Source organism: Aulonocara stuartgranti, assembly GCF_965226115.1.
Source record: "Aulonocara stuartgranti genome assembly, chromosome: 23".
NCBI classification, from domain to species: domain Eukaryota; kingdom Metazoa; phylum Chordata; class Actinopteri; order Cichliformes; family Cichlidae; genus Aulonocara; species Aulonocara stuartgranti.
In genome coordinates this window covers 38,050,613-38,066,322 of record NC_138958.1, presented here as the reverse complement: position 1 = coordinate 38,066,322, position 15,710 = coordinate 38,050,613, and the positions used below count along the sequence as shown (strand labels likewise).

At 40.4% G+C, this 15,710-nt stretch overlaps 1 protein-coding gene across 2 annotated transcripts in view; it reads left to right on the top strand.

Moving 5' to 3' along the window:
• LOC309701085 (E3 ubiquitin-protein ligase Midline-1-like) overlaps nucleotides 1-15,710 on the top strand; it is an 88,576-nt gene that overhangs the window by 52,729 nt on the left and 20,137 nt on the right. For both annotated transcript variants that reach the window (XM_082525084.1, XM_082525083.1), the window contains exon 3: nucleotides 10,779-10,874. In XM_082525084.1, the coding sequence (XP_082381210.1) occupies nucleotides 10,779-10,874 (96 nt within the window). The remainder of the gene's footprint in view (nucleotides 1-10,778; nucleotides 10,875-15,710) is intronic.

The window sequence follows — 15,710 nt, the reverse complement described above, 5'->3', positions numbered from 1 at the left end:
GCAAGTTGAAATGAACTGTCTTTGCACTTTGTCTCAATGAAATGGTGAAGGGTATGCAATTAAAAAAATGAAAGAACTAATTTCAGTCATCTCTTTTGAGCTGTTGTGAAGAAATTGCATTTTTGCATGCCTAGATGGTGAGAACATCAAATTTGCAATCACTTTACAAACTGATAAATTGACTGTTTGTTACTGAGGTGAAAATTCCAGGGTTTTTTCTTCAAAAAAGTAGAAAAGAACATTAACACAACAGCATTTCTGATCATTCATAAACACAACTTTAAGTCCAGGATAAAAAAAAAAAGCCCATTGAGCTGAATATTATACATTATCCTTCAAGTTAAAGACGGATTATTGCTAATCACATTAAAAGCCACACTTTATTTTTCAGACCACTGGCTTGTTTTGCTGTCTTCAGTAAGAGTGAGGCTTAAAATATATCTCTGCCTCAGGATAAGTTCTGATTCAAGGCACCACACATGTCACGTCACTTAACTTTAATTCATTTCTGTAAGCTATTACTTTTTCTCTAATCTGTGCATGGCAGCATTTTGTGAAACAATGCATTAAAACCAGACAGCATATAGTCATAAATAAATAAAAGCAATGCTGAGCTATGATTATGCAACACAAGTACATTTAGACACAGACTGTCCTCAGATTTTATGAGCATTGTACAGTATACAGTGAATGTGTTGTGCTTTAAAAAGGCAGGTTGCGTGGTAAACAGAAACAGGGTAGGAAGTAAATTGAGGTCTAACAGAATTACCAAGTAAAGTGCAATGCAATATTAATGGTGAAAAACGCATTTGATATTTAATTTATAAAGACAGAAAACTTTGGGGAGACTTCTTAGACGAGGAGGTCCAGCACGTAGCCTCACTTTGTCAGGTAGTTCCAATAGCTTAAAGCCAAAATGCTCAATCTGTTACAGGTCACCCAATTTTCTTTAGATATGATTTTTCACTTTTTTTTCTTTCATTATAAAGTCTGACAACTTGGAACTGTTTTGGTCATATTTTCTGGAACATTTCATTCATATCACTTTTTGCCCTGATCTGCTGGAGTTTGAGATATCCCCACTCCACAGGGGGTGCGGGGGAGAATATCAGATGATTGGAATAGTTTCCTTTTTTTCCAGTGGCAGTGGTGGTGGTGTGTGTCTGATAAGAGCCATGGAGGTTATTGTGGGAACACCCATCCTTTTTCGGAGATAAAATTACCCCCGTCACAGAGGAGGCAGCTGGGAATAGCTTTTAAAGTCCTTGGCTCTGGGTCTGAGGAGAAAGAACCTTGAGGATAAAAGATGGCAGCTGCTCTTTGTGTGTGTAATTTCAAATCACAGGTTGGTTCTGTTTTGTTGTAATCCACTTTGGTTAATCAGCTGCCCTTTAGTGTTAAAAAATACGTGGGGCTGTCAAGTACAAACACATTAAAACACGAGCAGACACAAAAGCTTCTGAACCATAACCTTGGTGATAAGCATGACATTTAGCTCCATGTCTTCCAGCCACCTCATTCATCTTTTATATCATTAAAAAAATACTTATTCCCTTACATGCTTTGACAGTCCATCCTATCGTCCTGACCTTTTTTCTTCCTTTTTTTAAATGCAACCTTGACTTTGGCAAACAATCTTTAAAGTGGATCATAAAACAGCAATAAAAAGCTAAATTAAAAATACATATGCTGACAGCCAAAAGCATACAGTGTGTCAGTACAATTTGACATCACACCCTCCACTGGTGCTGCCGCTGGGTGTGATCAAAAGCTCAACAAGCTTGAAACTTTCAAACAGAGAGAGTGAACACTGCTTCTTCCCTCTGACCACACAGCAGTGATGCCAGAGTGTAGAGGACACTCTGCATCACTTTACTGATGCAGCAAGATGAAAAGTAAACCCATTGGCAATGTTTTTTAGGGGGCAACTGGCTATTCTTTAATATGCCAGTCATATTTATCACCTACAATATTATGGTATAGAGTCACTTAAATCTTCAACAGCTGATCTTCTTGGACTTCTTGAGGAAGGATCATGTTTGCAAGTAAGCAAGAGTCAGTTAGTTGGTAAATCATCTTTCTCAGCTACACCCCCCCCCCCCCCCCCCAAAAAAACAACAACCAAAAAACACAAAAAAAACACAAAAAAACATCAACAACATCCTGACAAAAAGTGTAAGGAGCATTACCAAAAAAGAATTTCAACAATGTCCTACTTTCTAAACATTCATTCAGTCACATACACACAGCACAGTCACAACATAGTTTGACAAACATAAAATAGTGTTTCTGTCCTAACAAGGTGATTCTGAAAAAACTATTACCTGCAAACATGGCATATCTGTGTGCAGTGTGTCCTTAAAAAAACAAGGAAATTGAACATGTAGAGGGTAAAGAAAGAATCTGTTCCAGATGAACAGTATTTTAATGTCATGTTCTTAAGAAATCAACTAAAAATCCAACAAAGACCTGACTTGGGACCTGAGAGATGCATCTGGCCCTTCAGTTTATGTTCTATTGTTCGTCAAAAATTGTCTAGGTGGAAAAGTGTCTACGAAGAAGGGAAACAAAGAGAAAAGGCTGTAGATATACCAAATTTTGTAAGGAAGTAGACTAAAAATGAAGTGATTAATCCAAATTTGTTTCTTGACTCAAGTCAGGTCAGGTACGACAGTGTCTACAGCCATCTGTAAAGCATGGTTGAGGCTCTGTCATGGTTTGGAGATACATTTCAGCCAGTGATGTTGCGGACTATGTGGATCCAAATTCATGGAAATATGAAACAGAAACGTACCAACAGATTTTGATCCATCATCCAGTACCATCTGGAAGAATCTGATTGGCAACGGCTTCATTTTCCAGCATGACAATGATCCCAAACACTCCACCAATGCAGTAAAAGTGTACCTGGATAGAAAAACCACTCTTTCAGTCTTGATCTCCCCAGAGCCTGGACCTCGACATTTTGGATATTTGCTGCTCTGGTTCTGGTCATATCAAAGTCTGGTATGTTTGAGGTGAAAGCACGATGTTAGCATTTGTATTGTTGCCCTTGTAAAGTTGAAATAGTGACATTATTATTATACTTTGCTTATTTGTGGTTAGCATAAATAGACTGCTGTGTTTGTGCATTGGGCTCTTTGTCTTCGGAACTGGTTACTAGCATTTCCTGTTGTTTAGTGCTTTTGAGTCATTTTGCCCTCGAAAGATCTGCCTGCTGCTGTTAGATGGAGTATTGATGTAGCTACTTAGAAGATAAAAAGATAAATCCTAAACTAGAGTCTGCATTTCAAACCAAGGATGTTATAAGATGCTTGGTATCCCATGCGCTCATATACAGATATGAGATTCTCTCTTTAACTGTAATAAATAAAAGCCACTCTGTGAAAATTTACAGTGCATTGTGTAGCACTCGCAGACAACTTTTACTTCCTGTACTCAATGTTCTCCTCGCTCTGGGCTTTTTTGTTTCTCTCTCTCTCTCTCACACACACTTTTTCAATTTCTTCTACAACAATGCTCCTTTCATGCTGTGTTTTCTTTTTGCTCTGCTGTGCTTTGCTTCATAATCAGTGCCCTTTTCCTGTAGCAGTCATCTGTGCTTCTCTCAGATTGATAAAAAAAGACAAAAATTTGTTCCCAATTTATAACTTAGCTCACTAGTGGAAACCAACCAATACACAACGCCTACTTCATTGATGATATGAGATAAATACATTATAGATGTGTGTAGGGACAGGTAGACAGACTATAAAGCAGAGCAGTAAACAAGCATGGGCTCTTTTAAAGTTCCCGTTTCCTCTTCCTGCTTCCTCTTTAATGTCTGTCTTGCTGTTTAACTGTCTGCCTTTGTTCTTCCTCATCTTTTCCTCACAGTCTCTCTCCTCATCTGCATGACTGAGGTTTCTCTGATCTCTCTAACTCATGAACCAGGAAGAGAATGGAGATGAATCCTCAGAGCACAATCCTGCTCAATGTCACAGTAAATCTTAGAAAAGACGTAGGTCCTCTGAAGTTTTGACTTCATTTGCTTACCATTTCCTATCTGTGAGTGAGCGAGCATGTGTGATCCGCTCGCATACATTCTTAGCTTATCAGCACTGCTCCAGGTTGATTTGTTTCATTCACAGCATGCATCTACAGCCATTTTTGAACACATGAACAGTGCATACACTGATAACAAGTGTGATGCTTGTTATATAGAGACATGTAACCTTTTTTGAAGCCATCACAAAGATGTTAGGTGATGAAAGAGATGAAAAATTTGCTTCGGTTTCAAAGAGTGGATTCTTTTAGGGCGATTTAAGAAGAACCTAAGAGAAGTTCTGAGCATGCTGCAGCAGAACACCTTCTTACTAATTAAAAACAGATGCCATTGAGTGAATAAGCTTTTCTTTTAAATATAAAAACCTCACAAAAACTGTTTTGAACTCTCATGGCTGTTAGGCTGAAGCACTTGAAACTTCTTGGCTACATTTAGGCACTAAAAGTTTTTTCGTTACTCTTAGGTACTGAAAAGTACTTAGTTCAGTTTATCCATTTAAAACTACTTGGTTAGATTTGGGCATAAGAAAGTTACAGTTAGGTTTAGATACTGAAAACGCCTTGATAGGTTTAGGTACTGAATGTTTCTTGGTTGGGTTTGGGTACTGAAATTTACTTAGTTGGGTTTAGGGACTGACAACTACTTGGTTAGATTCAGGTACTGAAAAGTACTTGTTTAGTTTTAGGCACTGGAAATTTCTTGCTTAGGTGTGGGTACTAAAGAAAAGACCATAGTTTGGCAAAAAAAAATATTCTTTTTCACAACATTTGAAAAATAATGACTTAAACCCAGCTTACTAACACCGTGAGCCTGTGCATCCGGGCACAGGGGCCAAATATACCTTCATTCCAAAAGCCCCAATCCGGTGATTTTGCCAAAACAGCTTTAATTGAGGCCCTGGGAATGAGAACAGGCTTGAATTATGCGTCTTCTGATGGAACTGCTCTTCATTCACTTCGCCTACTTACTCAGTTTGAGCCAAGTCTCAAGTCTCTACACAAAAGCCTGAATCAAACCGCCTCTACAGAACAGGTTAAGACTGCTCCTCTATCGCTGACCTCTGGATGTTTACATAAATCCTAGGTGGGTTGTGGGAGTAAACTAACAAGCTTTCTGAAAGTGTGGAAACCAAGTGGACTGAGAAGTCCATACCTTGATATTTTTAGGCTGCATGGTGATGCACAATCCATTTCTTGATATTTTCTATGAAAGAAACATGGGAGATGTCACAAAGTACTGGAAATCAACTACAGTTTTACTGGGTAATCTGTTTTCACTCTGTTGGGCATGGCTCATTGGTGTTGCAGTAGAGTAGTATCAGTGTCTGATCCACAGTCAGTGTGTTCTCTGCAGCAGATGGCAATGAACAACCAGCTAAAAGAAATCATTATTGGTGTACAACAAGTATTTGTAGCATTTTGTAGCATTTTTACAATTTTACCTCCCATTAAACAGCCATATCAAACAAGGAAGTGAGAAAAAACACTTTGACATGACATTTTTTATATGCAACACATTTTTTGGTACTGCCTCACTCGGTTAGCTCAGTTTTTACCGGCAACTTGTGTTTCAGTGGGACGAAAAACAAAAATTACTCTTTTGTCTGATGGCTTTGAAAAGAACTGTATCTTTCTTAGTGCGTCCTTTCTGCAAATAAATTAACCCGGTCAGCTGTTTCAAATATTCAGTTTTTTTTTTGGGTTTTTTTGCCTGTCCCATTTGGTTCTTTAGCCATCAGAATTGTTGTCTGAAGACCAACAAGGATACCCAATGGATTTATTTTGCCAAATGGATCATCGTGGCATTGCCGTATTGGTCCATTTGATCGACCTTTGTTTTTATTATTTATTATATTTTATTTTCAGATGTTACAGACGGGACAGACATGAGTGAGGGATAGGAAAGGGAGAGAGAAAGAGGAAGGAAAAGAAAAACGGAAGGGGAGAGGGACAGTGAGAAAGGGGGGGAGAAAAAAAAATCTCCTGGATCACCTGTTGGGAGAGAAAGAAGAGAAAACAAGCAAAAAAAAAACAAAGCAACATACTAAACACAACACCATCGCATTAATCTAGCTAAGTGTAAACAGCAGTAAATACTAAATATTCAATGTTGTTGTGCAGCACGCAGGACAGACAGCGCACAATGTGCTTTGAAGTACAGTGGGGCAAAAAAGTATTTAGTCAGCCACCGATTGTGCAAGTTCCCCCACCTAAAATGATGACAGAGGTCAGTAATTTGCACCAGAGGTACACTTCAACTGTGAGAGACAGAATGTGAAAAAAAAAATCCATGAATCCACATGGTAGGATTTGTAAAGAATTTATTCGTAAATCAGGGTGGAAAATAAGTATTTGGTCAATAACAAAAATACAACTCAATACTTTGTAACATAGCCTTTGTTGGCAATAACAGAGGTCAAACGTTTACTATAGGTCTTTACCAGGTTTGCACACACAGTAGCTGGTATTTTGGCCCATTCCTCCATGCAGATCGTCTCGAGAGCAGTGATGTTTTGGGGCTGTCGCCGAGCAACACGGACTTTCAACTCCCGAGACTGGCTAGGCCACTCCAGGACTTTCAAATGCTTCTTACGGAGCCACTCCTTTGTTGCCCGGGCGGTGTGTTTTGGATCATTGTCATGTTGGAAGACCCAGCCTCGTTTCATCTTCAAAGTTCTCACTGATGGAAGGAAGTTTTGGCTCAAAATCTCACGATACATGGCCCCATTCATTCTGTCCTTAACACGGATCAGTCGTCCTGTCCCCTTGGCAGAAAAACAGCCCCATAGCATGATGTTTCCACCCCCATGCTTCACAGTAGGTATGGTGTTCTTGGGATGCAACTCAGTATCCTTCTTCCTCCAAACACGACGAGTTGAGTTTATACCAAAAAGTTCTACTTTGGTTTCATCTGACCACATGACATTCTCCCAATCCTCTGCTGTATCATCCATGTGCTCTCTGGCAAACTTCAGACGGGCCTGGACATGCACTGGCTTCAGCAGCAGAACACGTCTGGCACTGCGGGATTTGATTCCCTGCCGTTGTAGTGTGTTACTGATGGTGACCTTTGTTACTTTGGTCCCAGCTCTCTGCAGGTCATTCACCAAGTCCCCCCGTGTGGTTCTGGGATCTTTGCTCACCGTTCTCATGATCATTTTGACCCCACGGGATGAGATCTTGCGTGGAGCCCCAGATCGAGGGAGATTATCAGTGGTCTTGTATGTCTTCCATTTTCTGATGATCGCTCCCACAGTTGATTTTTTCACACCAAGCTGCTTGCCTATTGTAGATTCACTCTTCCCAGTCTGGTGCAGGTCTACAATACTTTTCCTGGTGTCCTTCGAAAGCTCTTTGGTCTTGGCCATGGCGGAGTTTGGAGTCTGACTGTTTGAGGCTGTGGACAGGTGTCTTTTATACAGATGATGAGTTCAAACAGGTGCCATTCATACAGGTAACGAGTGAGGGACAGAAAAGCTTCTTACAGAAGACGTTACAGGTCTGTGAGAGCCAGAGATTTTCCTTGTTTGAGGTGACCAAATACTTATTTTCCACCCTAATTTACGAATAAATTCTTTACAAATCCTACCATGTGAATTCATGGATTTTTTTTTTCACATTCTGTCTCTCACAGTTGAAGTGTACCTCTGGTGCAAATTACTGACCTCTGTCATCATTTTAAGTGGGGGAACTTGCACAATCGGTGGCTGACTAAATACTTTTTTGCCCTACTGTAGCAGCCAAGAAAGGTGTAATTTAAGTCTACGAGCAGTGAACACGCATGTGCATACCTGTTGTTTTCAAATGGTTTCCACATGTAATGGTCTGCAAGAGGATGTAGTGAGCCATAGCCCCGTCCCCCAGGGCATGAAGCAGGCATGGAGGAGATCCAGGCCCCAGACATCCAGAGGCCTCAGAGTGCGAGAGCCCAAGGAGGACCACCGGAGGGGCATCCGTGCCACCCTCATGGGAAGGGCTGAGGATCCCCAGACGAGACGTCACCCAGTAGCCACTGAGTAGAAGCTAGAGGGGGCTGCACCGGCGTGCCCACCGGCTCTGCCAGCAGCCAGCTGTGCCAGAGTGAACCGAGCCACAGGCCCAGAGGCCGGAGACCCGAGGGCCCCCCGCACCCCGGAGGAGGCCTGACCGAGCAACAGGCGCCAAGCCCCGCCAAGTAGCCACCGGGAGTGAGCTGGTACATACCTGAGCGCCCAGCCCCGGACACCAAGAACCACCAATGCGCCGACCCCTGAGGGCATCAGTCACCGGCAGGGAGTGTGGTGAGGGGAGATAGGCCTTGGAGGGCCTGGGAGTTCCCAGAGAGGTGGAGTCTAAGACCCGACCTGACATATAGACACAGACAAACAGGCACATGACACAAACATGCATTCCCACCCTCATGCAAACATATACAAACACTCAGCACTCACCCAACGTAAGGACAAATATTCAGTTTTACTATTAAGTTTTACCTCCAAACTTCAAAATACTGGCACATTTTTAAATAAAGAAATGCTATAATGCAACATAAATCTGTGATAAAATAAAAACAAGTAAAATATCATGATAATAATAAAACTATAGTCACACACTCTGAATTAATAACTAAGTTTTAAATTTTTGTGTCAGTCTTTGTCTTTGTGTCAGGACAAAAACCACTTAGTAAAGGAGGACGGAGAAGGAAAAAGGTAGTCTAAGATCACTGTAGCATTCAAGCAATAAAATTTTTTTAGTACATGTAAGTGTTCCACATTTTTATAAACTGTATATTTCACATCTGCAGTGTCAAATGTGAAAGTATCCATCATTTTTTATTTAATCATTTTGCATCCATGTTAAGATAATCTAAATCCTGCGGCTCGCTATGTATATTAAAACTCAACAAATCAAAAAGGCTTAGCCAAGGTGATTCAGAGCAGATTAATTTCACACAGAGACTTTTCTGTTTTTTTGGAGGGATGCAGGGTAAAAATCTTGCTTGGACCGGCAGCAGAAAAAGAGGACAGGCAGACAAAGAGAAAGAGAGATGGTAGGATAAACCGGCAGGATGACTGACAGGTGACCTGACAGGGCTAGCAATCCCCAGAGATAAACGCCACTTGGCAAAATGGATGCTGTCGATGTGGAGTCCAAATAAAACAGCAAACAAACACTCAAAGGTTATGTTAACATGAACAGGAACGTAGCCATAAACAGAGGCACGGAAAACTTAACATAATTTTCGTTGCTCCTTTTCCCTTTTGTGCGTGTTTGTGTACTTCATGAACTTTACCTTTCCTACATTACACTGGGGTGTGGAAACACATTTCAACTGCATCTGAGGGAGCTGCTGACTTATTGTTGTTTCTCTTGTCCTCATCTCCATCCTTTCAGAGCTCATTTTTTTAGAGGGATAATGATGACAGCGCCATATTTTTGTTCAAAGAGTCCTTTATGCCTTGTTTGGTTTTTGTGTGTCATCGCCGTATTAAGGCCATCCATTTAAGCCGAGTACAGTAGTGTACACATGCTTGCACACGCAAATCTCTATCACTATTTACCGTGGTTGTTTATACAATATTCCCTCTTGGTAGTGCCTTTTTAATCCTTATTGTAGCATCAGAACTGCCTTTGTTTACACTGCAGCTATAAAAAAAATGGGGGGGGGGGGTTAAAGGTCGAGCAAATACAAATGTTGTTTCACAGCAGCTTCACTTGTGAAGGCGAGTAAGTAGCAGCTGTAAAGAAAGCAAAAGATTCACTTCTTGTGCGTTAGGACAAGTGTGCTGCCTGTCACGGCCTTGCTGCTCCAGCGAACTTGCACACCTTTTTTGTTTTTGGAGACATGGAAATCTCAGAGTTCACCAAGTCTGGGGTGAAATTCATCTGGAAAACAGTTTTGAATGGGCAAGAGGAGATGTGGCATCAGAGCAGCTTAAGCACGCTTGGTTTGGCAATAATATGACGGTCTTAGAAGTAGAGACAGCTTGTGCCCAGGCAGATGAAAAGCAACAGAGAGAGGAGGAAAAAAAGGGGGGGAAGGGGAATGGATGGGGGGGGAGCAGGGAGGAGCATTAAGGGACAGCACTGACGTGCTGTCACCTGTTTGCCGGTTCGTTAGCCGGGAGCGCTGCTGCATGCTCTCATAGGGAAAGCTTTTGATGCCCAATTTGCCGCTTGGCCGGGTTTGCGCATGGCTCGGTGCTCAGTGGAGTGGCTGTCCCAGTCACATCCTCTCGTAGAGTAGGCTTCTCTGTCAGAGGCTCGGACTCGGACGGGGCAGTATGAGGAGGCAGTACAGAGACGAGGGGTATCACCCGCGCTCAGAGGTACATGGTCACCAAACGCACCTGTTTAAAAAGACAGTTGATAACGTCGGAGCTCCTGGGGACGCTTGCGCAGAAGGAGAGATGATAGAAAATCGTTGCTTCTCTTTGCTGTTATTTTGTGGACTTGAACTGAGGAATCAAACTGTTTTTTTTTAAAATTTCTTGTGTTTTCCAGACGCAGCTCTTTTCCACTTGCTTTAGAACTTTTTCTGTTGTTGCCGTTGTTCTGATATTCTTACATCCCCTCTGGCTTCCATGAGAAAACTAAAAGGGAAAGCGGTTCTTTTTGCATTTTTATCTTCCTTGTATTGACAGCTCTTTCTCCACTTTGATTTCTTTACATTCACGTCAGAGACTGTTTTTTTTTTTTTTTTTACTTGTCTCTCAGTTTCTCCGTTGTCTCTTTTGTGTTATTGTTTTCTGCAGCAAGCTCTGGATTCCAACCTGAGTAATCTGATCAAGAGGAACAACGAGCTGGAGTCTCTTATGGGAAAACTGATTCAAACTTGTCAGCATGTAGAGGTGAGTCCCACGTTGCCCTTTATGGTTAGCTGTATGTTGGAATTTATTAAATGAATGGATAATATAATATTTTACTACTTAAGACTTAACTGTAGCATCTCCTGTGTAACCTGTACAGTATAGCTACTCAACATTGTTTATTAACCCTTAGCTTAGCATGTAGCAAGAGTTGACAACAAAACATACAGTAAATGACTGAATATGACTATCATGTTGTAAACCTAATATAATATTTATTTTTTTGTTTTAGTTTTTTTATATTTGTCATTTTTCCTTGATTACTCACTCAAACTGTTGTGCTGTTTTATTTGTGTTTTGTATTTTGTAATGCCACTGCAAAAACCTTTTTTCTTTATGTATTCGTGAGACTGTTAATGGATATCATTTTAAAAAGTGAAGATGTAAACATAGCAGACTTTGGCAAAAAAAATTTATTTACATTGATTTGTTTTTTAAACCTGCTTTTATTCATTCACATTTACTGGTCTAATATATGTTTTTATCTGCCCAGAAACAAGGGAAAAACATGACAAGTGACAGTGTAGATTTATTTACATTAAAAACAAATACGAGTAAAGCAAAGTTTACTCAAGAAAATCTGATTTTTCATTATTCGTCAGGTTATTTTGGAGGCGTCATCGTAGACTCAGGGAGTGTGGCCAGCATATTAGTTTTTTTTTTTTTTTACAACATTCAAAGTTTCAGTGATTAATACATTATGAATATTACGCTCCTAAAGTATATATTTTTAATGAAACTGCTTCTAAAATGTATCTAGCATCTACATTAACTGCAGAGCTCTGTTTAATTTCACATAAATATTCTTAATAATAACAGAGAACGTTCGAAAATCTGATCTTACATAGGATGCAGACAAAAATAAACGTACACAAACAAACATAGCGTCTTTAGCATCTTTTAAGGGTTACATATAAATATATAAAAATACAAATATATGTAACATCTGCAACATCTTTCAGCCTCCATGCACTAAAAAAACTGTTTTCGAAATTGAAATGTTGAAATTTCCCAAAAGCTTTGAGTGCAGAAACAGGCAAGTGCAAATCATCAGGTTTCAGTCTAACACGTTTATTTTTGGGATAACAACCAATTGTGCGAATGTCTGCATGCATTTAACTCGAGTGAAGGCAATTCTGTGCTAAGCCTGCCTGTTCATGTTCCACTAGCCCACTAAGAAGCTTTAAATAAAGTGATGCCACAGGCAGTGGTTGAAAGGCAGTGACATCTTAGTTTAGAAATAACGGAGAACAGCCTGCATGCGTGGCAAGGTCTTTGCATGCTGCAAGGAAAGAGGATTATGATTTATTAACATTTAAGCGCTGTATACATTTTTTTTCGAGCATGTTTTCATGTTTCCCATCACACAGATATGCTTCCTCTGAGCTTTAAGCTCAGGGGGAAACTGTGACGAGGCAAGAATTTCAAACAGGAGAAAGAAAAACTTTGATCCTTTTCTGATGAATAAATGATGAACATGAAAAGGGCAAACAAACCCACTTGACCTATTTCTCCCCAGTGCATTATGACACATGCAGTGGAGTTTCGCAACATAATCTATATAACCTCTGAGGTGTACACTGAGAGCACGTCAGGTCAAGCTGCACAGGGTCGAACTGGACTAGAAAAAGTTCCAAGCAAAAAACCAATAACGATCATGGGCTAAAAAGTACATCAAATACAAATACAACTTACGTGAACTCAGGAAACTGAGCTGTCTGATATGCTTGGCATGAATATGTCAGGGCTTAAAAATAAATAAATAAATAGATAAAAAAAGAGATGGTTACTCAGCTTTGGTTGGCGTGCTGTTGATGGAGCTTTCTGAATTTTTCACATCACATTAAGCCTCTCCCAAAGCCTCACTAAAGATGGCTGCTGAGAATCTCTCAGACACTTAATGTTGGCGAAAGATCAAGCAAATGGCAACCTTCCTTAACGAGTCATGTTTGAAAAAATAAAATAAAAAAATAAAAACAAAGAAGAAAAAATGACTGCACACCCGGTTCCTCTGAGTCACCATCTGCTGTGGTTCAGCTGTGGCCACAGTTTCATTTAACGCTCCCACACCAAATTACGCACGCATTCTTTTTCGGCTGGCATCGTGACACATTTTTTTCTTTTTCAAAGAATCTAGTGCCAAACAACATTTGGACCCTTCTATGCTGGTTTTTTTTCTTTTGCAAAAATGGGGCCCAGTTATAATTTCGTGAAGGTACAATGAGTTTCAATGCAATAAATACTCAAAGAGGGATCGTTTTAGGCAGTTAATTGGTTTGTTTATTTAAATGAAAGGAAGGAAATTATCCCATTAAAAAAAGAAAAAGAACACAAGAAAATGAAAAAGGATTAGCGCTTTTGCAGTTTTGTTTTAAAGCCAGAGAGAGAAGGAAAGCGTTACCTCTGATGCGTGTCAGGGAATATAGGCCCTTCAAGACCAACTTCACCCCCCCCCCAGAAAGTTTGTTTGATGCACATTTTACAAAGTTTGGATATCCTCCAGGCTTGAATCATTTGTGTGCATGCATGTGTGTTTCTGTGGTTAAATGAATCACTTAATGTCCCTCTCAGGCTATAATCTGTCATACTGATCATATGCTCCAGAGGGTTCTGCCCACAGTCATTAGATGCTTCACATCTTTACACAGCACATCATGTACTTTGGTCACAAATTGTGTGTGGGTGTCTGTGTGGCTGTGTACATGACAGTGTGTCTGCGCCACTCCCTTGTTACTGCTGTTTATATTATGACATCCATTTACTAACAGGCTAACTATGTTCAAGGGTACAGAAAGTATTCTTTTCCTTACTTGAAAATAAGCTTTCTTTGTCGAACTATGAAAGTGGATTTGAAGCAGGAAACTAGCTGATAAGATATTGTAATTATGCACTGCTTCCTGAGGGATTGGTAACCACTGCTAGAAATGCACTAGAATTGGTAGAGTTGGTTATGGTGCCAGACACCACAGGAAGTCATTAACAGTCGATGTTAAAAAGTAAGACAGTCGACAGCTGTGTTAACCAGTGTGGTTGTGTGGTACACCAACACAGGCCACATACAATCAATCGTTTTTTTAAGATGAGAGCAATCCCTTAAGCTTGCAACGTAAAAGCTAAAAGGTAAAAGCATCAAGTGCTGATGCAAGCACTGCTAACGTTAGCTTACACATAACTCAATAACTAATTTATTGTAAGAAAGTGACACAAAAACAAAGTGGTAGTTGAAGAATGTGAGGAACAATTGACAATACAGATGCTGTGAAACCTCGTCCTTTAGACCATGCTCAACTTTGATTATTTTTTGATGTGGGATTTATGGTTACACGTTGGTGGCTATCTTGGGTAGTGCAGATAGAGCGATTGTGAGTAATCATCTTATACACTAAGGCCAAAAGTCCATGTGGACTACCAGTGCAGAACCATGCTTGTCAGTTATGGGTTACCTTACCTTTAGACTAGCCTTTCAGTCTGATTATTCTGAATGAGCCATAGATAGTTCATAAATACATGTATTTGCACTTATAGAAGTGTAATTACTGGTTTAGTCAATGGTACTGTCTACATAGTGCAGGGGTGGGGGAACTCCAGGCTTCAAGGGCCGGTGTCCTGCAGGTTTTAGATCTCACCCTGGGTCAACACACCTCAATCAAACGATTAGTTCATTACCAGGCCCCTGGAGAGTTCAAGACATGTTGAGGAGGTAATTTAGCAATTTAACTCAGCTGTGTTGGATCAAGGACACATCTAAAACCTGCAGGACACCGGCCCTTGAGGCCTGGATTTCCCCCACCCCTGACATAGAGCATATAGGTGACAGCAAAGGTGACACCCACCTGCTATTGGTTAATACATTGGAACATTAGATGTGCTATCCTCACATGGGCATGTTCAGACAGCACATAGACTAAGTTGAACAGAGAGGGCACAGAGGGCATACTGGCTAGCATCCAGGATGTGTCAGACCTTTGCATTCTCAAATGTCTGTTGTGTAAATCCCGAAAAAGTTCAGGGCTAAAGTGCATCTGTGAAAAGAGCTTAAGATTACTTTTGTGTCTGTGCCATCTTATTGAGAGATAAGCATAGAGGGGTATATCACCTTAAATCCACAGTGACACCTTCAGATGTCACCTTCTACAGTCACGTAATGTCCGAGAAAGCAAGTTAGAGCTTTCTGGTAAACTAAAGAGACAAAGTAATGCCAGAAAATTCTGAGGCTTTTGTTCCAACTTCATTTTAGGCTGTTTCAATCAGTTTTTGGAAGCCATTCCTAAAACATCAAAACATTAATCAGTGCCAGAAGTTAAATAAATGCGGCTAGAGATGAAAAGAGCTGCCTTCCAAGGAACAGATTAGCCTCAGCATGTGCTCTTTTGGTTTATATTAAGAAAGGCTTCAACCCAAAATACCTTATATCTGCATAAGTATACTAAGTGGTGTACAAAATGCCACTCAGAGATAACATATACAGTAAACTGTTAAAAATGTCAGGCTTCACCAGAGCTGTCACAGTGATGTTGATGAAACCAATTAACAGTGTTGAAAAGACAGTTGCAGAGGCATTGCTATAGAGCAGAGCTTAGGCATTCAGCTCGGCATGTCTAACATAAGCACTGAGATGTAATCCAGGTGGAAAATTGTTTCTGTTGGCAAAATGATCCCAGAAAATCACATAAATGCTGTTTAGGAAGGGACGCTGAGGATATTGTGGAAGTCTACTCCAACCTCGTTTGGCTCTGTGGAGGAAAAGCAAATGAGCCCCTATGATGTCATTATTAAAACACCTGTCAGCATTGATGTGTGCTTGTAAGAGTGTATGTT